This window comes from Carcharodon carcharias, chromosome 4 (assembly GCF_017639515.1).
Source record: "Carcharodon carcharias isolate sCarCar2 chromosome 4, sCarCar2.pri, whole genome shotgun sequence".
NCBI classification, from domain to species: domain Eukaryota; kingdom Metazoa; phylum Chordata; class Chondrichthyes; order Lamniformes; family Lamnidae; genus Carcharodon; species Carcharodon carcharias.
Genome location: NC_054470.1, coordinates 47,709,445 through 47,736,580, shown reverse-complemented (window position 1 = coordinate 47,736,580; position 27,136 = coordinate 47,709,445). Strand labels below are relative to the sequence as shown.

General features: G+C 42.0%; 1 protein-coding gene across 2 annotated transcripts in view; it reads right to left on the bottom strand.

Annotated features, from left to right (window-relative positions):
* LOC121276975 (fibrillin-2) overlaps positions 1-27,136 on the bottom strand; it is a 401,991-nt gene that overhangs the window by 131,891 nt on the left and 242,964 nt on the right. For both annotated transcript variants that reach the window (XM_041185736.1, XM_041185737.1), the window contains 10 exons: positions 22,644-22,769; positions 17,379-17,606; positions 13,025-13,150; positions 11,094-11,222; positions 9,697-9,822; positions 9,424-9,549; positions 7,344-7,466; positions 6,852-6,977; positions 6,507-6,632; positions 2,933-3,055 (listed from right to left, as the gene is read on the bottom strand). In XM_041185736.1, coding sequence (XP_041041670.1) covers positions 2,933-3,055; positions 6,507-6,632; positions 6,852-6,977; positions 7,344-7,466; positions 9,424-9,549; positions 9,697-9,822; positions 11,094-11,222; positions 13,025-13,150; positions 17,379-17,606; positions 22,644-22,769 — 1,359 coding nt within the window. The remainder of the gene's footprint in view (positions 1-2,932; positions 3,056-6,506; positions 6,633-6,851; positions 6,978-7,343; positions 7,467-9,423; positions 9,550-9,696; positions 9,823-11,093; positions 11,223-13,024; positions 13,151-17,378; positions 17,607-22,643; positions 22,770-27,136) is intronic.

The following is a 27,136-nucleotide window of genomic DNA, read 5'->3' as shown; positions in this document are numbered from 1 at the left end:
TATCTGTTCAGATTTGCTAGGGGGAATAGAGGTAGCTCCACACCACTGTTCATCAAAAGCTGGTATCAAGAACTCAACAAACAGAGAAAAAGCTGCTGCAACTTATTAAAGCTGTGTCTCCCAGGGCACACTGCACTAAAGCCAAAGCCAAAGCCAATGCCGCAGGAATGTAAGAAAATTTAACACTGTCGTTCTGAATGTGTGCCAGTGTGCATGGCTCTCCCATGCTGTTCCAAATCATGTTGTGTGCTTTGATTTTGTTCTGAAATTACTTGGAAACCTTTAAAATGCTTTACTTTGTCAATCTATCAATCAAATGGTGTCAACCCTTCTCCCAAAACCCTTGTTCTTTGAAAATGGAATTCCTGGAATTGTGACAATAATTAACCTCTGAATATGTAATGTAAAATTAAAGTTATTGCTTTGCCAATATTTCACAATATTGCTTAATCCTTGGGGCAGTCCCTTCATTGCAATGCATGTTACTGAAACTCATTAGGAAGTGTACATTTTAATGATTACTGATTTGGGTTGTTCTTTTTGTAATTTCATTACACAGTCATGAACAAATAAGATACAGAACAAGCTTAGTTTTCTCATTAGATAGTAATAGAATTGACAATTAGAATTATCACGAATCTCTACCCACAGAGCTTTATGTTGGATAAAAATTAAACCTGGTTATTATAAAGTAGCTATGTCTGGTCACAGGAGGAAATCATAATACAGATCCATTACTTTGCAAAGTGGATCCTACCACAAAGGTCTACAGGGTAAAAACAACCCCTCAAAGCTAGCTGTGGTGAAAATAACTTCAAAGGAATCTATGCAGATGAGTTTTGTAGTTTCAGTAATTCAGTTCATTCTGTGGTCGTGTAGAAATTGAGCCAGGAAAAAAGCACCATTGGTGGTATTTCTAAATGGTATTGGAAAGCAGTATTCTGCAACAGCCAATATTGAGTCATGATTTTCCATGAAGCATTGGGGTCACGAGCTCCAGGATTTTATTGGTAATTACTCTCAGGTCTCCCATTACAAATTCCAGTGTTTTTTCTCCCTTTTTTAACTTTGGATTCAGACTACCAGCCCCTCAAATTTTCAAAGTGAGACCATGCCACTACTTTCTGGTTTTAGAAACCTCATGCAAAGTAATTTTTATTTATGTCTCTGTACATCTGTAGCTGGCTCCAACCTTACAACTCTCCAATAACCCCGTGTTCTTCCAATTCTTGCCTCTTGTCTATCCGCCACTTCCTTTGCCCCACCATTTATGGATGTATCTTCAGTTGTCTAGGCCCCACATGCCAGAATTTCCTCCTTGAACTTCTTTGTCTTTCCACCTCTCTGTCCTCTTATGGGTCCTCCTTTAAATCTATCTCTTTGACCAAGCTTTTAAATCATGACTTCTAATGTCTCCTTTTTGAGCTTCTGTGTCAAATTTTGTATAACTGTACTTCTTTGAAGCACCTTGTGATATTTATTCTGTGTTGCCAGTATTATATAATGCAACTTGTTGCTTCCTATAATATTACTATAAACATACAACTCTTCTCACGATCAGAATGCTGCAAAATACACAGTGCTGAAAGCAGCTAGAACTGATGGGAAAAACAAAATATTAAATCAGTACTGTAACTTCCAGAAAAAGCTGTTTGCAGCACAAAGTTGTGCAAACATGTAACTGCAAATACAACATGTTACAACAACCAGAAAACTATCTGAGTGTAGTTTCTCCCATATAGCATTTATCTCACAGAGTACATACTTGCATGTAATGCAATTTTTGTCTTATAAAAGCATTAATAATTGAATTTATTTCAGTATAGGCTTCAGCTTTATAAACACATCCCTTCATTATCACTTGTTGGGTTCCTCTGAAATGAAAAGAAATCCAACACTGCCTGTTCAAAACTTTACCTTTATTACTATTTTTTTTAAATGGATTTTCTGCTGAACCAAAAAAGATGGCTGTGACAAATCACCTGACCCCAGGACTGGCCCAGGAGTTACAAGAACAAAATAATTCCTCCCTCAGCCTGTGGGATCTCACATCTCATTGTACAGACATTTATAATCAAGAAAAGCAGAGGAAGTGCAGACAAACTGGCTTCCAACCTGAACTATCACAAAAAGAGAGAGATTAAAACTAATTATACAGAAAGAGATGCTAATAACCACCCTGTATCTCTCCCATGGAAGAACAATGGAATTTTGGTTAGGAGCACAGAAACTGATTGTTAAGCTGCAATTAACCAGGAACGGGACATGTCACACGAGCCAATCCGCTGGCCTTTTGGACAGTTTTAACATTATATAAATGGCCCCACAGGCAGTCTGCTGTTTAACTTCCAACCAATGAACACCCCGCCAGAAGCAAAGCTCCAGTAAGAACAATAGCCTGCTCCTCGAAGCTTGTCTCTGCTGGAAGATTTTCCACCATCACCTGCAGTCTCTGTGTACCTACTTCATCTGAGGTAAAGCAAACACTTCAACTGCGGTCTTCAGCCAGCTGAACTTGAGATCTTACATGAAAGAATTCCTCATTGGACTCTGACTTTGGAAATCATGTGAACTAATATCCATTTCCCTTTGTTACTATCCATAGTTGCAAAACTCCTTTCTCTATCCCCCCTTTATTGTGCGTGTGTGTGTGTATGTGTTTGTGTGTGCAGTGAAGTGGGAAATTGTGAACACTCTTCCCCCAGTTTTTTAACGTGGAAAGAACTAACCTTTTGAGTTAATGCGAGTTTGCCTTAGGTTATTTGTTAATTGGATCTCACATCTCACACACGAGGGTTTGAGGAAACACGCCACCACATACTTTTAAAATAATTCAAAACACCTTTTGCTTATGGAGAGGTGTTGCGAGGAAATAAGTACAGTTTGTCTGTCTCTCTCCTGTCCATAATACACTTAACATCGAAGCACTCACCTACACATAAGGTGCCATCACCAACCCATCCCTCACGGCAGCTGCACTGGAAGCTTCCTGGGATATTGACACATGAAGCATGCATATCACAGTTGTGGGCTCCAATTTCACACTCATCAACGTCTGAAAGGTGAAAAACAAATTAGTAATAGAAGATACATTTTGGAATTAACATTAATTTGGCATGATATACCCTGTTTGATAAAGCCAAAAAGGCCAAAACATTGAAAGAACTGTGCTGTTGATTTGCAAGCTGCTCTGTAGGATTAAGTATTTAATACAAATGATTTATAAACTCTAATCTACTCTTTAGTGAAGTTAATATCATCATCCAAAGCTACCTTGTGGGCATCTCATGCAACAGAAAGATGAGATACTTGGGCAATTGTAAACAACTTTCTAGGTATTTTGCAGTGTAAATTCCTGTCAGAATCACTAATTTCATCTTACTGGCATGTATTGGATTTGCAAATCCCAGGCAATAGTTAACTTTTTCTCTGATATTGTATCAAGAAGGAATATCTTCATTGCTTACAGAAAAAACATTCTCTCGTAACAGAGAAACATATATGTATTAGTATTCCTACATCCGCCACCAAAATGATTTAGAGGTTAAACTTTTTCTTAGTTTTATGGCTTTTTTCCAACGTGCTCTTCCTTTTAACATTGATCTCTCCACAGCAACCAGGCCTGAGAGGTTAGGATAGGTAATTGGCTCCCAAAATGTCTCTTTGCTAGTGACACTTTGTAATTAACCATCAGAAATTTGAAAAAGCAGCCCTTCAATTTTCCCTCCCACTATTTTAAATGCTTGGGGGCTCTTCGTAACATTATTGCTGAAATCAGGAAGTTATCCTCTTGAGAATGACAGGCTCAAACATTAATCCTACCCATTGCAAGGTGTGCCATCACTTTGAATAAGAACATAAGAAGCAAGAGCAGGAACAGGCCGTTTGGCCCTCAGTCTGTCCCACCATTCACTAAAATCTTCTACTTCAATTCCACCTTCCTGCACTATCCTCATATCCTTTAGCTTCCTTACTGTTCAAAAATCTATCTGTCTCTAGCTTGAATATACTCAACAACTGAGCATTCACAGGTCTCTGATAAAGAGATTTCCAAAGATTCACAACTCTTTGATTGAAGGAGGTTCCCCTCACCTCAGTCCTAATTGGTGACTCCTTATTCAGAGACTGTGACTCTCTAGTTCTAGAGTCCCCAGCCAGGGGAAACAACCTCCAGCACCTACCCATTAAGAATTTTATATTCTTCATTGTGATCACCGTTTATTGTTCTAAATGCTAGAGATTTATAGACTTAGTTTATTCAATCTGTCATAGTTAGACAATCCTCTAATCCCAGGGAGACAGAAGGCAGAAAACTATATCCTAACTATAGCTTGTCATAGGGAAATTGCTAGAATCCATTATTAAGGAGGTTACATCTGAATGCTTAGAAAGTCACCATGGGATCAGGCAGAGTCAACATGATTTTGTGAAAGGGAAATTGTGTTTAACCAATTTATTAGAGTTCTTTGAGGAATTAACAAGCAAGGTGGATAAAGGAGAACCTGTAGATGTGATGTCCAAAGGACATCGGATAAAGTGCCACATCAAAGGTTACTATACAAGATAAGAACACATTGTGTAGGGGGTAACATATTAGCATGGATAAAGAATTGGTTAGCTAACAGGAAGCAGAGAGTATGGATAAACGAGTCTTTGTTGAATTGGCAAGATGTAACTAGTGGAATGCCACAATCTATATCAATAACTTGGAGGAAGGGACTGAACGTATGGCAGCCAAAATTGCCAATTACACTAAGATAGGTAGGAAAGTAAGTTGTCAAGAGGAGCTAACAAGCTTACAAAGGGATATAGATAGGTTAAGTGGGTGAGCAAATATTTGGCAGGTGGAGTATATTGTGGAAAAATGTGACCTTGTCCACTTTGGCAGGGAGAAAGGAAAAGCAGTATACTACTTAAATGGAGAAAGATTGCAGAACTCAGTAGTACAGAGGGATCTGGGTGCCCTGGCACATGAATCATAAAGTTAGAATGCAGGTTCAGAAAGTGACTAGGAAGGCAAATGGAATGTTGGCATTTATTGAAAGGGGAATGGAATATAAAAGTATGGAAGTTTTACTGCAGCTGTACAGGCCTTGGTGAGACCGTATCTGGAATACTGCATACAGCTTCAATCGCCTCATTTGAGAAAGGATATAATTGTGTTAAAAGCAGTTCAGAGAAGGTTCACTGATTTATTCCTGGGATGAAGGTGTTAGCTTATGAAGAAAGATTGAACAGGTTGGGCCTATACCCATTGGAGTTAGAAGAATGAGAGGTGATTTTATTGAAACATACAAGATCCTGAGGGGACCAAGATCCTGAGGGGACTTTAGGGTGGATACCGAAAGGGTGTTTCATCTTGTGGAGGAGACTAGAACTAGGGAGCACAGGTTAAGAATAAGAGGCTTCCCATTTAACACGGAGATGAGGAGAATTTTTTTCTCTCTCTGTACATCGATAGTCTGGGAAATTCTCCTCTCCTGAAAGCAGTCGAGGCTGAATCATTGAATTTTTCAAGGCTGAGTTAGATATATCTTTGATAGACAGGGGAGTCAAAGGTTATGGGAGGCAGACAGGAAAGTGGAGTTGAGATCATAACCAGATTAGCCATGATCTTAGCGAATGGCAGAGAAGGCTCATAGGAATGAATGGCCTACTCCTGCTCCTAAGTCCTATATTCTTGTAAATCAGTCCAGTGAATACCTGTTGCACTCCCTCTAAAACAAGTGTATACTTCCTTAGGAAAGCAGACCAATACTGTACACAGTACTCCAGGTGTTATCGCACCAACACCCAAGATAATTGGATTAAGATTTCTTTACTCTTATACTAAAATCCGTTTGGATTAAAGGCTAATAAACCAAATGCTTTCCTAATTGCTTGTTGTCTCTTATTTTTAACTTTCAGTGATTCGGGTGCAAGAGCGCTCAGGTACCTCTGAACATCAACAGTCCCCATCAGTTAAAAAATATTATGCTTTTCTACAAAAGAGCGTTACTTCATTCTCCAAATTTTATTCCATCTGCCATGTTCTTGCCCAATCATTTAACCTGCCTATATCATTTTGCATCCTACTCACAGCTTACTTTCCTTCCTAACTTTGCATCGTCTGCAATTCTGGATACATAATATTCTTAACAGGTGAATGTTTATTGCTAACACTGTAATAAAATTTAGTTCTTCAGGTTAAACGTTAAACCTAAGTTAATTCTTCTATCTTTACGTTAACTAATGAGTTTATATATTGTCAAACATGAGCACTATGCAGGTACAACGCAGCAATAATTACCTACTGCCAGTACTAAAACAAACTATTGTAGAAGCATGGCCTTGATTTTTCAAAAAGCACTGTCAGGGGAGAAGTTTCTAGCATCAATGTGTACTTACAAAATTGCACCCATTTAATTATATTTTAGATTTAAAATCATATTCATTTAAAATGCTCAAAGGAACAAAGAAGGATTTTTCAATAAGATTCACATTTTCCAGCAATGGATTAGCCCTACCTGAACACCCAGTTGTTCCCTTCTTCACCGAATATCCCAGTTGGCAATGGCAGATAAAGGAACCTTTGGTATTTTCACAATCGCCATAGAGACAGATGTTAGGATTCAAGTCACATTCATTCACATCTGCAATGACATAACTTTATGTCACTTTCAACATTTACATTTGTAAAGCCCATTTCTGCTGCAACATAGCCATTCTAGATTTGTATAGTTCTGCTAAAACTGTAACAATTCACTCACATTAAATGTACTCAAAATATTATCAATTATGAAAAAAAGCAAAACATTGTTAATTGTCAAGGTAAACAATTATTGTTATGTCATAATCATCTTTGCATTTACCAATGCAGGTCCTCATGTCCATAGAAGCCATGAATCCATCAAAGCACAGACAACGGTACTCCCCAGGGATGTTAGTGCACTGTCCACCATCACAGATATCAGGATTATCCTCACATTCATCAATGTCTGATGAAACAAGACAGAAAACAAAGTCAAGTGAAAATTATAATTTTGAACACCCCACTTAATCTGTTAAATAGCCATTGTCTCAATGAACTTGATTCCATTATTGCATAATAGTGTCTGAGTATTACTAATAGTGACAAAAATTATGCTATTATCAGAAGTTTCTCAGATCTTATTGCGTTCTCTGGTGACTGACAAGATGGTGTAGGAACCTTGATACTTATTATTACTTAATCAGAGACATCTTACATGTTGACAGCATATATCATCCGCAAAAATAACCAAAATGGCTGATCTGAACTATTTTAAAAATTGGAGCATTTGATGTTGTCTTACTGGAATGAAAAAACTTCTTTCTCAGCTTACCTGCACAGGTTCTCTTATCAGGCATAAGAGCATAGCCTTCAATGCAACTGCATTCATAGCTGCCTTCTGAATTTGTACAGTGCGTGTCACAGCCTCCACCCATGATGGTACATTCATCAATATCTGAAATACGAAGTGGGTGGTGCAAAAGGTACCAGTTAAACTTTAGATTTCTTCTGATGATATGCAACAAAGTGGACATTCTGATTGCAGTTGGAATATCTACTTTATTTTATTGACGAAATTAAGTAAAGGGCCAAGTCGCAGTGTGCTGTATATCATCAATTTTGAAAAGAATAGTGGGTTGAATTTCCTGGGCGATTCTCCTGCTCTTCTACCATAACTTTGGCAGGAACCCAGAGTTATGGGATCGAATGGGTGCAGCCCAAGGAAATCCACTCCCTAAAAGAGATGATGAGGTTGGGTAGCTCCAAGCTTATGTTTTAAAAGATTGTAAATTGATGAATTGGGAAAGAGACCAAAGGGTGGGTGTTAAATAATTCAAGGAAGTAAAGGTCTTGAGAAAGTTGGCATTAGAGCAGAAGGTAATGTGATTCAGCATTGTGGGAGGTAGAGGAAAGGGGTGAAACACAGGGATGGAGTACAGGTTAAGTAAAGCTAGGGGAACCAGGTTTGAGATTTTCTCAACAAAGGATTGTTAAAGGCAAGTTGTTAAAATTAGGAATGTCTTTCTTGATCAAAGGAAGGAGAGACATTAATAAAAGGCAAGTCTTTCTGCGGATGCCAATAATCTTGCAGGAAAATCAGGCGAAATACTGAATCATTAACTATTTAATAAATACTTTCAACAAACAGCTCATGGCTAATGCATACTCATTCTTGTTAATGTTCAGGGAGGTGGGGTGGGGAAGGGGGAATTGTCCTTTTTGAGGTTGAGTTTTAAGAGGGAGCCTTCACTTATCCCTTCATATTGGCCCCAGCCTCAGCACTGGACTCAGCAAGCATGCACAGTAGGATCCTGGCGGGGCTCCCCTCATCAAGAAGCAGCCTGCCAATGCAAAGGAGAAGAATCCTCGCAATGGTACAGTAGAACCGCACTGCAGCATCAGAAGTTCCAATGAGAGAGCTAAATGGGGCACAAGCACTCAGATCAACATTGATGTTCCACAGCCTTGTCTAAGACTTGGGCCTTCACAGGTAAATGCTGGGGGCAGCAAGGAAGGAGAGGAGGCGCATCAAGATTCTCTCCCTCTATGGGATACTTTAGGGACGTCATTGCCACTTCCCAAGCAAACTGTGATTTCCCTTATGGTGATCCCAGGATGCAGTGTTAACTTTAGTTGGACTCCATGTTAGAAAGGAGCTGGTGGGGTGGAGGGGAATGGAACTGCCAGGCTCACTATGTTCAGGGTAACCAGGCCTATCATCGCTGCTCACCCTGTACCTCATGGTCACCTCCTTCCCACTGCCTCATGATCAACTGCCTCTCTCCCTCTCCTCGTTGCTGCTTCCAGCATTGATTGGCCACAGCCTCCCTCCATTACCTGTCCGCAGCCTACCAGCTTTACCAGGCATTACCTCCTGCCCGCTCCTGGGCACTGCCTCTCAGCCTCTCTCAGGCGCTATCTCCCACCTCTGCCCCAATTGTGCCTCCTCTGCTCCTGGTCATTCCCCTTCTTTCCGATTATGGCAGGCATCTAGAGCTCATCCACGTGGTATAAATGAGACCTGAAGCCCAATACCTGTTCTAGTGCAGGGAATTCCCCATGTTTCCCTGTGCCTGGACCACACTGTCATCCCAGTGCAAATAAATTTTTAGGCAGGGGACTGGTGTTGATAAAGGGATATGAGCCAGATTTGGCACCAAAAACTTTCTAGAACAACAAATAAGAATGGGAAGGTGAGGTAGTGTGACTTGCTTTTGTCCTCAGAAGCCATTTCTCTCAGGACTGGTGAAGAAAAACAGCAGCTTGAACTTTTGAGTAAAGTTGTGACCCTCAAACGATAATTTATTCTGCATTTTCCAAGTAATAGATATGACAATAAAAATCTAGATGTCTACATAGTGGGTGATAACGTAATGCTATAACAGAACTATATATGCTTCAATTAATCTTACCAACGCAGCCTTGCCTGTCAGGAGTAGCCTGGTATCCAGAGTTGCAAGCACATTGGTAAGTTCCAATCATATTTACACACTTGCCATGTCGGCAGAGATTATCACTGAGGGAGCACTCATTGATATCTGAAGAACAGAGAGAAAGAAAGAAGAAAACGTCACATATTTCAGAAAAAGGCTCATGGGTCAATGGCAGAAAAATGAACGACTTAAAATAAATAGCTGGTCATGAGTAGTCCGATCATCTCTAGTGGGTAACCTGGTTTCTCTTACCAACACAGGCACTACCATCTGGAGTAAGCTCATGTCCTGGAGGGCATATACACCTGTAGCTGCCTTCTGTGTTTACACAAGTTCCACCTCGGCACAGAAGAGGATCCCTCTCACATTCATCAATATCTGCATGGGAAAAGCAAAGATACCATTAGGATATTGGTTTGTGATGATAAAGCAGTTGAATCAAAAATGTGGCATCTTAAGAATAAGGTAAGCTCTTGATATTACCACAGTTTGTTGACATGCTTATTAAAAGCCTTACCTTTTAACATCGGTCTACTGGTCTAAAAACCTACAATCATTACACATCTGTGTGTAAATACTAATAATGCAATGTTAACATCTGAAATGTGCCCTTCTATGGATATTAAAGAACACAATATTGTGGAGGTTATTTATTTATTTCATGCATCTTCCTCATTTTAAAATGTATTTTTATTTTCTTCCTCAGTTTCCTCACAACATCCCTTTTCCCTTTTAGTGATCAAGCTATCTCCCACATGTGAGAACTTATTGCCATGGTTAAAAATTCCCAAAACAAACGATTAAGAAATCCACTTCAAAGTTTCTGTATGACTGAAGTGAAGTGTCTACTGTCTCAGGGACACACAACAGTGGGATGAGAGGGATGGGCTGTTATCAGTCCTCTGACTAAAATATGATTTGACTGACCTCACAGTCTGCTTGATGTCTTTACTTATTGGTATGGGTCAAATTGTGAATTGACCATGTGAGGAATGCAGCTAAATTAAGACCTTTTTAAAATGTGGTCTGATATCAGAAGAAAAAAATCACCTACATCTACTGTTTTAGACCAGTGCCATAATTAGTGCTGGAAACAAGGTACATATGGTAATAAACTTTCTCAATGGTGATTACCCATGTGGCTCTAAAATGTTAACAATATTCTCAAAAACAGCAGTATTTTGCAATTTACGACGAACTAATGGCTGCACAATAGAATTAAAATCCTGCTGTTGGGATAAACCTTAACATAGTATTACTTCTTCACCTCAGTTTTCGAAAATGAACCAAATTTTCTATTTGTATATCCCTCCATGTCAAGCACCACTCCCTGGTTGAGCCAAAAGCAGAAAATTTGCACTCTGACATCTGTCTATGTAACTCTTCAGGTTGGTTTAAAGGAGAGCATGAAATGACTGGGGTGATTTGCCTGCTGATTTTTCTTCCTGCCTTGTGAGGAACTAACTAGTATTCATCTGCCCCCTCTCCTGATCAATAGTACTCTACCACTTTGTTTACAGCTGTTGGTTGGCTTTTCCTTTTCAGAAAGCCATGCAACCAAAAATAATTCAAGAAATTATGTTGTACTATTCATATTACTCGGTGCCTTCATTGGCATATAATATAGTATATTAAGAGAATATACTTACCCATGCAATTTTTCATCATCATAAATCCACTCTCGAAGCCTTCAAAACATTCACACTCAAAGCTGCCAGGGGTATTGACACAAGTTCCATTTCCACAGAGGTCAGGAGAGATGCGGCATTCATCAATGTCTTATTAAAGGGGGAAAAACAAATTTCAATGGTGAAGCATTCTGAAGGAATGAAAAATATTACCAAGTATTTGCTTTCTATACTCTATGTTTTCCATTTTTGGGTTAAACATGTCTCTCCTCTGTCTCTATGAACAAAAGGTAACTTACATCAACGGACGTAACTAACTGTTGAAAATTTTAATTAAGTTAAACCGTTTGAGCTGGTATGAATTAGAACTTAAAGAATCGTGAAGCAGCATTATTTAGTTGGAAATTTCTACTTTGAGGCTCTCTAGAAAGTATTCTGATCTAGAATGGACAATACTCAAGATAACTAAGGCTAGAAGATTTGAATAACAGCTCAACAGGCCTGCCAATCAAACCTGTCAAGCTGGATTCTGAAGTAACCTTTTTATCACTTCCTGTAAAGCTATCTGGCTGCATTACAATCAGAATACTGAATCTATATTATTCCTCAACATTTACATTACAATTTTTCTCCAGGAAAGAGAAACAATTAAGTAAAATTGATCACTAATCTATTTTATTTTTTCTTTATTTTATGATAGGACATTCAACCAAGAATCTTAGAGTTAAACAAAAGAAATCCAAACATTTCACATTTAAGTTCATCAACAATCAAAACTGGACAATTAATAAAGCAAACTTTAATTTACATGACATCAATACACATAATTTTCAAATCCTATCAATTAAATATGAATTGTGTTTTAAATTAATAAGCTAAATCAAAGTCATCCTGACAAGTTATGATAATAAAAGTTTGAACTTTTTAGTTGTTTACATTTTTCACAATATTAATATTGGAAGATTGATTTTCATGTCACTGCTGCATTGCATTAGCTGAATGCACTTTGTTTTCAATCTGTTCCTGTTACTTTCTTTTGTTTACAAATTATCTTCTTTATATTATTTGTTCCATTTGCCAGTTGAAGCCTGTTGTTCTGTTGGGCGTGTTCTGGAATTGATTCTGTTCACATTGCTTAAGCAGTTGACCCTTTATGTGCTGTTGGTATTTTATTGTATGGCTGGTCATACTTGCGCAGTTGATTTTTGCGCTGGTGGTCCTGTCTCTGCTACTGGTCGTTGCCTATGTTGCTCCCACTGTGCGGAATCTTACCACCTCTGAAAATATTCTTCCACCTAGGACAAATGAGTCCTCCTCGCCTGCAAGATCTTCCCAGAGGCATCAATTAAGGGGGCGAGTTTGAGAGTCCCATTAGCTAAGAATGGTGGGCAGGTTTCTAAGTTTGCAGGTCCAATCAGAGGCCCTGAAATAGAGGTGCCCTTGAAAGAGTACTCTTGGAGAGGAGGGGAGCCCCTCTTTGCAGGTATCGTTTGGGCCACAGGCTTGGCCTGTCCTGCCTGCAACCCCATCATTGGGTTATGGAGCCTCCAGTTCCAATGTTTCCCTGACCTGTCACTGGAAGGCTGATTCCACAGAACAGCCGAGCTTAGCACTCAGCAGGAGACCACTCCGACACTGGGGCAATCCCGTTAGAGACCTCCCTGTACCCCTCATTAGCCTCCTAATTGGTAATTATTGGCTTCCCATCACTGCCAGACAGGTAGTCACTGCCATTGATGACCCACCTCTGGTAAGATCACCCAGAGGTGGTAACGCGATTGTCCGCTAACCTTATGCCCTCTTTCCATTTTTGCTTCCAGGTCCACTTTCAAGTCTGTCTCCACAGGACCAGTAGGATTCCATCCACTGTGTTTTTTTCATTTTCAGTTGTGTGTGTCCTTACTGTACAGTTCATGCTGTTGGTACTGCTCATTTGGGTCAAGGTGTCTTACCTGTGCAGTTCCTTTCTTCCATGTCCAGGGCAAATCCACTGTCGCATCTACACCTAAAGCTGCCAATGGTGTTCCTGCACTTCCCATTACTGCAGAGGTTTTGAAACACTTTACATTCATTGATGTCTGTAAAGGCAGTAAACAACATGAACAGAAATCACTGATTATAATAATATCACAAAACTTTTGATACACTGTTAAACACATAGGTTGCCCATTTAATTTTGCAAGGGAACATATTGTCATTTGAGCAATTCAACACGTCAGCAATATCATCAAATAGAAATTTTTCAGCATAAAGAAACTGAACATTAAATTTAACCACTCACACTTCAGTTTTTTTTCCCAATTTATCTCCCACGGGGGAGATGTAAATTTTGCATTAAATTTATAGCTTAACTAGTTAAATTACTTAATAGAGCTACAAATAATCATTGAGTGATATTTCTAAACTTGAAACCTCAGTAGTTGAATAAAATACAGATGGCAGGGCAGGTGATGTGTTGCAGTTGTAGCATAGGTTGCAATTCATGACACCAGTACTGGTGAAAGAGGGAGCTATACTGTTGGGGTGGCCTTCACCTGAAATGCGCTGGGGCCACTGCTCTGGTGGACACCTGTGTGATCCATGGCAGTCACATCAGCAGTAAGTGTTGGCAGCTCAAGGAACTTTGCCTCAGAGTTGATGAGCTGGAATCTGAGCTTTGGACATTGCAATGCATCATGAGGGGATACCTTGTTCCAGGAGGTTGTCACATCCTTTCGGCTAAGTAGTTCAGATTTGGTCTGTGATCAGGGACAGGAGGGCTTCACTGTGAGTGAGGCAGGTTTAGGGACACAGAATGCAGCAATGGAGAAGCCTCAACACTTGTAATTGTCCAACAGGTTCAAGGTTTTTGCAGTTTGTGTGGACGAGAGCAGGGACTTAAGGGTATATTAACAAACTGACCATGGCACTGTGATGTAGGGAGCCATGCAAGTGAGGGGAGTAAAAAGAAATGTAGTTGTAGTAGGGAACAATACAGTTAGGGGGATTTATGTGGTTCTCTGCAGCCACGAGTACGAGTCCTGTGTTGCCTGTCCAGTGCCAGGGTTAAGGACATCTCCTCAGGGCTGGAGAGGAACTCGGATTGGGAGGGGAAGGATCCAGTTGTTGTAGTCGACATGGGCACCAACGGCATAGTTAGGACTAAGAAAGATGTTCTGCTGAGGGAGTATCAGCAGCTAGGGAATAAATGAAAAAAGCAGAACCACAGAGGCAATAATCTCTGGATTGCTACTTGAGCCACAAGCAAATTGGCATGGGGTATATAAGATCAGAGAGTTGAATGCATGGCTCAACGATTGGTATGAGAGAAATAGGTTGCGATTCATGACACCAGTACTGGTGAAAGAGGGAGCTGTACTGTTGGGGTGGCCTTCACCTGAAATGCGCTGGGGCCACTGCTCTGCTGAGTCACATAACTAGAGCTGTAGAGAGAGCTTTAAACTAAAAAGTGAGGGGTGTGGGGTTCACATGAGGGGAGATTTGGAAAGTTAAAGAGAAAGGACAAGGCAATGGCCAAGATTTTCTTACCCAGCCTTGGCAGCACCCGCCACGGGGGATGTGGCAGCTCAGCCAAAGGTCCATTGACTTTCGGCGGGTCTGAATGATCTCGGTGGTGGGCGGGGCAAGAAGACCCCACCTAATAGTACAGGGTAGCAAAACAGAAAATGCTGGAAAAACTCAGCAGGTTTAGCAGCATCTGTGGAGGGAAAAACAGAGTTCACGTTTCGAGTCCGTAAGACTCTTCTTCAGAGCTAAAAATCTCTGAAGCTCTAAATAGCTCTGAAGAAGTCATACAGACTCGAAACGTTAACTCTGTTTTTTCTCTCCACAGATGCTGCCAGACCTGCTTAGTTTTGCCAGCATTTTCTGTTTTTGTTTCAGATTTCCAGCATCTGAAGTATTTTGCTTTTAACTTAGTGCAAGGTAGCAATATGGGTAATGGCAACCAGAGAGTACATAAGACTGCATCAGCAAATATGGTCAGAATTTGGAAAATTGGCTTTAATCTAACAGGAAGGGAAGAGAATTCAGATGAAGGGAAATTTAAAAATCCAAAGATAAAAGTTGAGGTAATAGAAAAGTATATTGATTTGGGTAAAGCCAAGCTGAGTGGGACAGGAAGAGGTAGAGTGTTTAACAGTAATAGTGCATCAGAAAGTAAGGTCCATGAAGGGAATAGTAGTAAAAAATAAAACTAAAGTCACTTTATCTGAATGTGTGAATCATCCATAATAATACAGATGTATTAGTGGCAGAAATAAGGATAGATGGTTTTGATTTAATCGCCATTACAGAGACATAGTTACAAGGTGACCAAGATTAGGTAATAAATATTCCAGGGTACACAACATTTCGAAAAGACAGCAGAAGGAAAGAGGAGTAGCAGTAGCCCTGATAATAAAGGACGACATAAGGACATTAGTGAGAAACGATCTTGGCTCAGAAACTCAGGAAGCAGAATCAGAATGGGTAGAGATTAGGAATAAGCAAGGGTCAGAAAACATTGTTGTGAATAGTTTATTGTGCCTCTTAACAGTAGTTACTCCATTGGGCAGGGCATTAAATGAGAAACTATTGGAGCTTGTAACAAAGGCAATGTGGTAGTTGTTGGGGACTTTAATCTTCATTTAGGACCAATCAAATGACAAAAATAGTCTGGAAGATGATTTTGTAGAATGCTTTTGTGCCAGTTTTCTGGAGCAATATGTTGTGGAACCAACTAGGGATAAAGCTGTACAAGAGGCAAGGTTAATTAGTCATGTCATAATTAAAGATCCACTGGGAAATAGTGACCAATAATACAATTGAATTTCCCATTGAGTTTGAAAACGACATACTCTAATTACAAAGTAGAATCTTAAACTCAAACAAAGCCAGTTACATAGGAATGATGGGAGAGCTGGCTCAAGTAGATTGAATAAATAGACTAAAAGGTATGGTGATAAATAAACAATGAGAAACATTTACATTAACAGTTCAAACAGACAATAAAAATACATTCCACTGAAAAAAGCAAATGCTCAGTGAGAAAGATACATCTGTAACTTACTAAGGGGATTAAGGATATAAATACATTAAAAGAAGGAGCTTATATTTTTGCAAAAATAGTAAATTTGAAGATTGGGAGTGTTTTAGAAACTAGCAAAGGGCCACCAAGAAGTTAATAAAAGGGGAAAAAAATGTGAGTAAACTAACCAGGAATACAAAAAAAATGGTAAGAGGTTTTACAAGTACATAAAAAGGAAGAGAGTAGCTAAGGTAAACATTGGCCCCTTTGGAGCAGAGACAGAAGAAATTAGCATGGAGAATGAGGAAATATTGAACAAGTATTTTGTGTCTATCTCCACAGTGAAAGATACCAGAAATAAAGGGTTCTAGGGGCTAATAAGAGTGAGGAAATTAAGATCATTAATATCAGCAGAGAAAAAGTACTGGAGAAATGCAAGGATCAAAAATCTGACAAATCCCCAGGACCAGATGGCCTACATCCTAGGGTCTGAAAGAGATAGCTGTAGAAATAGTGGATGCTCTGGCTAAAATTTTCCAAAATTTCCTAGATTCTGGAATGGTCTCAGCAGATTTAAAGTTAGCAAATGTAACAGCCTTATTCATGAAAGGAGGAAGCGAGAAAAGGGAACTAAACACCAGTTAGCCTGTCATCAGTCATTGGGAAAGTGCTGAAATCTATTATTAAAGAAATCTTAACAATGCACTTAGAAAAGCAAAGTCTGACTAGAACAAGTCAGGGAAAACCTGTTTGACAAATTTATTAGAGCTTTCTGAGAATGCGACTTGTAGGGTTGATAAAGGGGAGCCAGTAGATGTCGTATACCTGAATTTCCAAAATGCATTTGATAAAAAGTGCTGCACAAGAGGCAAGAGGTTAACACACAAGATAATGGCTCATGGAGTTGGGGGTGACATATTAGCATGGACATAGATTGGTTAATGGACAGGAAGCAGAGAGTAGGGGTAAATGGGGCATTTTCAAGTTAGCTGACTGTGACTAGTGGACTGTGCAAGGAGCACTGCTGGGTCCTCAGCCATTTACAATCTATATTAACAAAGAGACAGAGAGTAATGTTTCTAAATTTGCTGATGATACAAAGCTAGACTGGAATGCAAGCTGTGAGCAGGACATAGAGAGCATGCAAAGAGATACAGACAGGTTTGATGGGCCATATGATCTCCTGCTGCTCCTTTTTCTTATGTTCTTATCCATCTTTTTCCAATAAAAAATAATTATGTTTTCTTATACAGAATTAATCTTTTTGTTGGTTGAGGAAAAGGTGACTTTCATTTTACCTTTATAGAATGGTCTGCCTGTTAGAATATCGCCTCTGTTGGCAAATCCTGGGCCCCTGGGACAAAGTAGCTCATATTCCTTTGTTCCAGGCCTGGGGCACTCATCACAATCCAATCCCCAGGCAGATCCAATTGAACAACAGCAGGCGTCCATTCGAAATCTTCCAGCAACTGGTTCAGCACATTCATCTTCATCCCACTTGAGGTAACACTGCTCAAGACGGATATCTACAAAACATATTACATAACTGTCAGTTCTGCTCTATTGTGGAAGCTCCATAATGTCACAGTAATCTGGTAAACTTAAACCAAAATGATTAAAGGATTTGATAGTAAATTCTTGTCTAATAGAGATATAAAGACAGATTTGCTTTCAATTGTGCTTGGATGTCAAGGGTCACATATTTGTGATTGATGCAGGACATATATATAAAAGCACTCATTTTTGTTTGATGCTGCAGGATATGTCTATACCCACTGATCACTTTTGGATTGTTAGCCATTTGAATAAATGTTGTGAAGCCTACATATAGGGTGGAATTTAATCCAGACAATGGAGGACTTGCCCGATGTCTGGAGCGCACCCAAAAGCCCAACATTATCTCTTTTTGGAAAGGCCCACCCTATTGGGTGCTAGTCAGGCACTTAAATGGCCAGCAGTGGCCTCCTCGGGATCAAGAATACTGGGGCAGAAATGTGCCCCTTAGAGCTGTTGGCCAATCAGAGGCTAGCAGCTCCTCACTGCAGGCAGTGCCACTGGGGGTGGGCAGTGGTAGCTGCCAGTATAGCACCCAATAGAGGCCCAGGACCACTGAGAGACCCAGGCCACAGGGCAGAGAGGGTGGGATGGGGTGTCATGGGGAGGGGACGCTGGCTGGTGGGGTGGGTTGGGGGTGGGGGATCAGAAGAAAAGACTGATAGATGGCTTTCTGCGGGTCCCCACTTCCCAATGCCTGGTCTCCGAATCAGGCACTGAGTGTCTTTGAACAAGGGATCCCCATCCCTGGAAGCCTGCAAGCAAACATGCCAGGGATTGCTTTTCGGGCTTCCCACATGGTATCTCCCCGCTCGATGCTGGTTGAATACCAGCAGTGGCAGGATAAGGCCCTTAAGCAGGGGTGTAGTGCTGGAGCACTGCTCCGGCCCCTCCAATCAGGGCCCGGGAAGCGGAGTGCCGGGGCCAAGGGAAGGAGAGACTGGCTGTGAGGCCTGGGAGTGAGGCGCTGTGGAGCCCCAGGTTGGGTGGGTGAGGCGAGAGGAGGGATGTGGGCTGTGCTTGGAAGATTGAGTGTGGGAGTGAGAGAGAGTATGGATGTTTGTGTGCGTGATTGACAGTACGTGTGGGAGTGAGAGCGTGCGCATGTACGTGCATGTGTATGTGTGAGAGTTAGAGTGAGTTTGTGTGTGTGTGGGGGGGGAGTGAGGGAGCGTGTGTGGGTGGGATTTTCTGTGCCCATTGGCGTCGGGTGTGTTTGGTGGCGTGAGCGGACAAAATGGCGAGAAGGCCAAAAATCAGTTTCACGATGTTGTAAAACCAGTTTACGATCGTCCGCACTGCCCATAAATGGCGGGCCACGTTTCCCGCTGTCAGATGTCAGGAACCTCATTATAATAAATCCGTGTATCATTATAAGCCCAGCATACTGGAATCATCCCTCCACGCTGGATCATCCGAGCACGTCAGTGTGATTGTACGCCAACGTGGCAAGCTACACTTCGCTCGGGACTTCGAGGTTTGTTTGCCTACCTTGCTTTGGACAGCACTCAGTCATCAGCAGACAGCAGCACATGACTTTTAGTGGGGGAGTCTCACGGACAGGTCTCCACCTACCAGGTCAGCCATAAGGCGGGGGTGGCTTTTCCGGGATGTATTATTAATGAGGTGGGATTGGGACGATACGGTGTGAAAAGCCGTCATTTGAGCCAGCAGGTAAAACATCCTTTTGCAGAGTGTGAATGAGTGTGAGTGAGAATATGTGTGAGTGAAAGAGCGTGAGTGAGACAGTGTAAGTGAGTGAATGAGTGAGAGTATGGGCAGAATTTTGCCCTTGATGGGCGGGCGGGCCTGACAGGCTCGGCGGAGGGCGGGCAGCCGATCGCCACCGCTGAAGCAGGCCCCGCCGCCATTTTGAGTGGGCGGGCCAATTAAGGCCCACCCAGCGGGCTGCCCAATGGGAAGCACTATGCGCTTCCTGTGCAGGGGGGAGGGAATCCCCAACCGTCAAAGTGCGATCTTTCGCGCACTCACTGGGACTAAGTGCTGTCTCAGGGAGATTAGTGAAAGCTTTATAAACATCAAAAATAGAAAAATAAAAAATTATTAAAATGTCCCCCTCATGTCACAATGTCACACGAGATGGAACATGTTAATAAATATGACTAAAACTTTATTAAACTTTTTAAAAACAGACATGAAACCTCATCCTGCCAGTGGATGAAAAGCCCGCTGGGCTCCTGGCCTGCCCACCAGCCTTAAGGTTGGACAGACAGGGCCTTTAATTGGGTTAACTACCCTGTCAATGGCCTCAATTGGCCATTGACAGGTCGGCGGGCGGACAGCTTAATGTGCTGTGCCCCCGCCTTCCTGAATATATAAATGGGGCGGGATAACATCGGGGGATCCCCCCGACGTCATCCTGCGTCATTTTTGTGTCGGCGAGCGGGCCTTGCACCCAACTTGCCGACGGAAAAATTCTGGCCTACTTGTGTGATTGAGAGAGTGAGAGTGAGTGAGAGTGAATGAGTGAGTTAGTGTAAATGAGTGAGCGAGTGAATGAGTGTGTGTGGGAGTGAGAAAGGGTGAGATTGAGTGTCTGCCTTACCCACAGTCTCAGGTTTCTCACTTACCCTCACCACCACATACCAACACATACACGCACCACCTCACACTGGATGAGGGTGTGAGTGAGCACCCTGAGACAGGGATTGACCCTGGCACACTCACACTCTGACCCTCTCACACTCCAATCATTTTTATCAATTACTCTTTTATTAACTTAACAATTTATTGCTATGACATTGCTTTATTTTTGCTCAGCACTTGTTTTTTGGAATTCAGTTTAATGTTGTGCCAAACCTCACCTTTCCAAAATTTGCTCACCAGCCCCCTAAGGAGAAAGGAAATGGAAATATGGTCCCCCCAAGCGAAAAGCTTGGAAAAGCCTGTTTTAAGCTGAGTTCTCATCATCCACACTGAGCAGCCAGAGCTTAGGACCTGACAGACCAGCTTAAAACAAAATCAAAACTTTCAGGCTGGTCCCAATTTTTTGAACTTCACTCGTTCCTCACTGCTGCTGGGGGGTTGGGGATTGGGGGAAGTGGGATGTTGGGAGCAGGGGGTGGAGAGGGTAGATTGGGGGGTCCGGAGGGGAGTTGGGGAGAGAGGTGGAGAGGATGTTGGGGCGGGGAGTGGGACATTGGGGAGGTGGGAGGAGGAGATTGGAGGAGTTTGTGGTGGAGGGAGAGGTTGGAGGAAGGGGGTGGGGGCTAGAGGTTGATTGGGGTTTTGAGAGGGTGGGGGTTTAGGGGTGGGAGGAGGTTGTTTGAAAAAGGTTGGTGGCAGTTGTGGCACTAATAGTTTTCACTTAAAAAGCATTGTTTTATTACTTTTAAATACCTCCAGCAGTGACTGTGCCATGGCCATCTTTCGCAAGGGGATTGTACTACTTGCCCAATCGGCCAAGTGTTCTGCAGCTCCCTAAAACGCACATTAATTTGCTGTCTGTACCCGAGGGGTGAAAAGTTCTGGAGTCTATGGTGGCACATTAATGCTTTTGCATTGCTTGAGTCGAAGAAATGCTTCAGAGGCCCAACTCCAAGCATGTCAATGGAGCTGCTGCTGAATAGTCTCAGCTGTGAAAAAAATGCTCACTTTTGACAAATTTTTTCAAGCCCGTGGCCGCTTCCCTCACCCTCGCACTGGAGCCCTTGCCCCGACACTGCACAGAAAGCCAGCCGGGAAAAAGCTACTTGCCTGTGCCCTCACCCCACCTCCCCAAATGCAATGTGCTAGTTTTTTGATGTCCTACGGGCGATCCTCACAAGTGCTGAGCAAAATTGTGTGCACTCATCTCTGAGTTCCCCTCAATGTTCAGATCGCCAGGTGCACACTTATAAAGGCAGTTGTAAATCACACCATTCTGAAGTCACGCCAAATTGGGAGGTAAATTTGGCATGGTGGGTAGGTGTGGGGGGGTGATTCCAGCACCCAGCCACAATGAAGAGTGGTAAATGTATTAAAATTAAGTTCCCGATGTTGGACGGTTAGAAACGTGGCCCGCCATTAACGGGCAAAGCGGATGATCACAAACTGGTTTCACAACGGCCTAAAACCGATTTTTGGCCTTCTCACCATATTGTCTGCACACACCCACCATGATGTCGACTGCCAATGGGAGCAGAAAACTCCAGCCATTGTTTCTAGAATCTTTCCCATCACTGTGGTTAAACCTGACTGGCCCATAGTTGCTGGGTTTATCTTTACACCATTTTTAACTAGGGTGGAATATTTGCTATTCTCCAGTCCTATGGCACCACCCTCGGGTCTAGGGAAGACTGGAAAATTATGGTCAGTGCCTCCCCAATGTTTCCACTTTTACTTTCCTCAGTATTCTTGGAAGCATCTCATCAGGTCCTCATGCCTTATCAACTTTAATAACTGATAGCTGATTCAATACCTCCTCCTTATCAATTTTAAATCCTTGAAATGAACTGCCTCTTCTTTTATCATGACCTGCGCAGCCTCTTCTTGCTTGGTAAAGACAGATGCAAATTATTCATTTCATAACTTATCCAAGCCCCTGCCTCCATTCATAAATGCCCTTTGTGGTTCCTATTCAACCCCACACTTCATTTTGCCACCTTTTTACTGTTTACATGCATGTTGAAGACTTTTGGACTCCCTTTTATCTTAGTTTTCAGTCTCTTTTCCTCCTGTTCCTTTGCTTTTACTGCAATTTTCAGATGCAATGTGCAATATTTCACTATACATTTCTGTATTTTTTATATTTCTAAAAGCTAAGGGTGTTCAAAGTATTTACAGCATTATTATAGAAATGTAGAAGCGAATACTCTAAGGCACATTGTATACTCATATCACAACCTGCACCAGAGGCCTTAAGCTTAAAAAATAGTTGAACTCTGGACACTGCATGGGCAATGTCCTTTCCCTGTTTCAATTTTTGCAATTAAAACTAACATTTTAGAAAAAGATTCCATTTGAACCTTTACTATATTTAAAAGAAAACTAGATAATTTATATCTTACCCACACAAATTCGCCCTGTTCCATCTCTGGTCAGCCCTTCAGGACACTCACATTGGAAGGATCCTTGAGTATTCACACATCGCCCATTTGGGCAAATGCCAGGAAAGACTGTGCATTCATTCACATCTATTCAAAGAGATAAAAGAGAGTGAGAGTCTTTGGTCCCTTCCATTGCTTTAATTTGGCTTGTTACAAAATTAATATATTTTTTTAAAATAAGTACAACGATTAAAATAGATTCATCATCCCATCCTGCTAAGTGGAACAAACACAGACATGAGGGGCAGGATTTTACCCTTTGAGTCTGGAATCTGACCTCATGGTCAACTGGGGGTCACAATCCCCCACTGTGAGGAAAAGAATCACCCTGCATTGATTTTCCCCGAATTGGCAATTTAGTGGTTAGGGGCAGGATTGTCATCCAATTAAGGATGACAGGCAGGCTCTCAATCTTGGAAGGACAATAAAAAACCCTCCAGCATTGGCAGCTTGCAGTTCAGATAAGTGAAACACAGGGTGTCTCCACTTTGAGGTACTGTCTCTCCAACTTTTTAAACTGGAGAGCCTCAAAGACTGCCTAGCGGGCTGGTCCCTCACCTCCCCCACCCCCCCATCCAGTCCGTTGCCATCAGCCCACCTCCAGGCATCTGACTTAGTCTCTGATGCCTTGTGGTGCCCCAATTTTCCAGTTGACCTCTGATAATACACCTTAATAGGCCTTGAAAGGCCCTCAAGGTGGGAAGCAACCGCAGCAGCACCACCACCCCCCCCCAACCCTCAGAAAATCCTGCCTCTGCGAAAATGGCCTGGGGGTTGGGCTTGTGCCAGCAAACTGACACAATGGTTAGTGGCGCAAATTTTCACATCTGCCTGCAGGCTGGATTGTGTCGGGGCAGCAATGGGCCTGATGACAGGCCCGAAAGCCGGAGGAAACCAACCCTGACCACTTGGGGTGGGTGGGGTGGGGGTTGGGGCTAGCTGGATTTTCTGCCCATTTTGCAGCTAATTGATTTGCCTTCGGGATCATGTCCCTTTAGGGACCATGACTGCCTCTACAAGAGATGCCTGCCAATCGCAGAGCTAACAGCTTTTCAGACCCAACAGCACCACTGGGAGTGGTGGCCACTACTGGGACTGCACCCAACCTAGCGATGTAGTGATGGATGCCACTCTTGTAATAGATGAGTGGGATCTGAGGTTGCTGGGGCCAGACCCTGTAAAGTACTGGGGGGGGGGGCGGTGGGCGGGAGGCGGTGGTGGTGGTGATGGCTGTTGCCGCAGGGGTGGCCAACCCTTGATTCTGCAACAAGGCTGCCAGGGTTCACCAGATGGTCGCCCCAAGCTGTGGAAAGCCCATCTGCCAGCGATGGTGGGCAGAGTCCCTTAATTGACCACTTATGTGGCACAAATGGCCTCTGGGGGAGGGCTGTGTTCCACCATTCCCATTGCTGGCAAATTACCATGCCAACAACAAGCAATGGGAACTCCACCCCTTGGAATTCTTCAGCATAATCCGCCCCCTGCCTCCTATCCCATTCTTGCAGACTCCCTAAAATTCAGCTCTACCTCTTCTCTCACTCACATTGCGGCCTAGAAATCCTTGCCAGGACTGTTAAATATTTTAGCTTTGTGGGTTAGTACTCATTGTAGCATGATAGCAATCTATTAGATCAAGGAGATTCCAGTTTTGATCCCTGCTCAAAGCTGAATTAGGTAACTTAACCAGGATGGATGAGAGGTCAAATGGTTTGCTTTGTGTCCTTGTTGCCAAAAAAGCTTTATTTCACATTTCTTACATATATATGTAAACTATAAGTAAAATTTTTGAAAAGTTAATCACTGTTCTGTTTAATATTTTAATTGAGAAATTTCCCAGTGTGCCTGCTGTACCCCCATTTGCATGGCCAGCAGCTGAAACACTGCATCAGTACTGCGCATTAGTCAAATCTGCCTCCTTTTTACAGGTGATACATAACAGAAAATAAAGAAGAAAAACTAACTAGGCATATAGGGGTAAGTTATCCTGTTGTGTGATAAATCTTAAAAATATATGCAAGAATAATTAAATTCATTTATTCTGTATTTATCACTTAAACTTGATTCATGCGAGGATGCAGCAAAGTTCCAGCAGAGCAGATGATAATTTTTAACATTTGGGGCTCGGAGGGATTGGGTGCGTTATCACCATCCTCATCTGGTGTTATTTTCCTATGCTGCAAGGAGCTGAAATATATGAATATTTCAGCCTTTGCCAGACAGCAGGGGTCAAAATATATTTTTTTGAGGGTTCTTCTTGAGATTTCCTCGAGGGCGATTTTTTGGTTTTCAGGGACTACATTTTGGTTTTCAGAGGCTCCTTTTTCATTCTCATTAGCTGGGACCTTAGTGAATGCAAAATGGTTGCATGTTTGTCTCTGACACAGTCGCTGCACCTCAAGTAATTAATGCTATGTGAAATGCTTTGAGATGTGATGATACATAAATGCAAATCTTTCTTATAAAGTAAAACTGTTCAGTATTAAATTGTCCAATTAACAATGTTCATTACAATAGTGCCCACTACATATTTTCCCCAAATAGTAGCTCCTGAACTTAAGCAGCCTTAAGCTAGATACTCCACATTCATTAGCAAGGAATTCATTTCCCCAGTGGCTTCAAGCTTTCCTGGCTCTCAGTTAGCTGAATATTCCTTTGTTGACAGGTTTAAAACTGTTCTCTCTACCTCGCAGCCTCTCCCACTTTTGCAACCTTTCTCACTTTTGCAGCCTCTCTCACCTTTGTAGACTACCCCCCCACCTGCTGCAGCCCCCTCACCCCTGCTGTGTCAGTGTCAAGCAGATGCACCGCCACTCACCTTCTCACTGCTCCTCCAATCACAGGCTGTTTCTTTTTTGTACTTGCTGCTAATAGGCTCACTATCAGCAGTAAGTGCAGTAGGGAAACAGCCTGTGATTGGAGGAGCAGCTCCTCAACAATTCTGTCACTTTCATGGAGGGGGATTACTTTCTTCTCATTGGTTAAATTTTCCAAAGTGTTCTGGGGGCTTTCAGGGCGAATTTGCCTGCTACCCCCCTGTATTTTGAACCCTGCCGGACAGACATTGTCTGCTGTACTACTAATTTTTTTCAAGATTACTGCTGATTGCGTTCAGAGGGTGGAAAATTTATTTAGAAACCTGGTGGTAGTCAGCACTAATAGGTTGAAATATTTGGTGGTAAGTCCATTGAGCATTCTCAGGGGCATTCAGACTGTGATGAAGGCAGACAGTATTGTACTAATTCCATTTTGTTTTAGAATTTTCAATGATTATTGGATTCAAGTCCCATTCCAGAGACTTGAATACATAATGTAGAATGACACTGTAGTTCAGCTCTGAGGAAGTTCTTCATTGCCAGAAGTGCCAACTTTCAGATGTAATGTTAAAATAAGGCCCCACCTTTCTTCTTAGGTGGTCATAAAAGATCCTATAGCATTTTTTGAGGAGGAGCAGGGGGCGGTTCTTCTGGTTCCCTGGCTAGCATTTATCTCTCAAAGTTATATTCTAAATAACATAGAATATCTACCTGATCACTTGCCTCATTGCTTTGTGTGGGACCTTGTTGTGTGCAAACTGGCTACTGCGTTTGCCTACAGGACAAAGTATCTACACTTCAAACGTATTTCATAAGCCATGAAGTGTTTATACGAGCATACATATGAACATAAGAATTAGGACCAGGAGTAAGCCATCTGGCTCTTCAAGCTTGGGCCAACATTTGATAAGATCATGGCTGATCTGAGTGTGGCCTCTACTTTCCTGCCTACCCCCTGTACCCTTTGACTCCCTTGTCAATCAAGAAGCTATCTAACTCAACGTTAAAAATATTCAATGACTGAGCCTCCACTGCTCTCTGGAGAAGAGACTTCTATAGACTAAAGACCATCTGAAAGAAAAAAAATTCTCCTCAGCTCCATCTTAAATAGGAGACCCCTAATTTTTAAGCTGTGTACCCTAGTTCTAGTTTCTCTCATAAGGGGAAACATCCTCCTGATATCTACCCTATCAAGACCTTCAGAATCTTATATGTTTCAATAGATCACCTCTCATTCTTGTAAACTCCAATGGATACAGGCCCAACCTGTCCAACCTTTCCTCATTAGATAACCCCTTCATCCCAGGAATCAGTTGAGTGAACTTCTCTGAACTGCTTCTAATGTAATTATATAAGTTCTTAAGTAAGAAGACCAAAACTGTACATAGTACTCCAGGTGTTGTCTCACTAAAGCCTTGTACAACAGTAGCAAAACTTACCTACTTTTATACTCCATCCCCCTTGCAATAAACACCAGCATTTCATTTGCCTTCCTAATCACTTGCTGTACCTGCATACTAATTTTTTGTGATTCATGTACCAGGACACCCAGGTCCCTTTGTACCGCAGAGGTTTTCTATTCTTCCTGCCCAAGTGGTCAAGTTCACATTTTCTCACAACATACTCCATCTGCCAAATTTT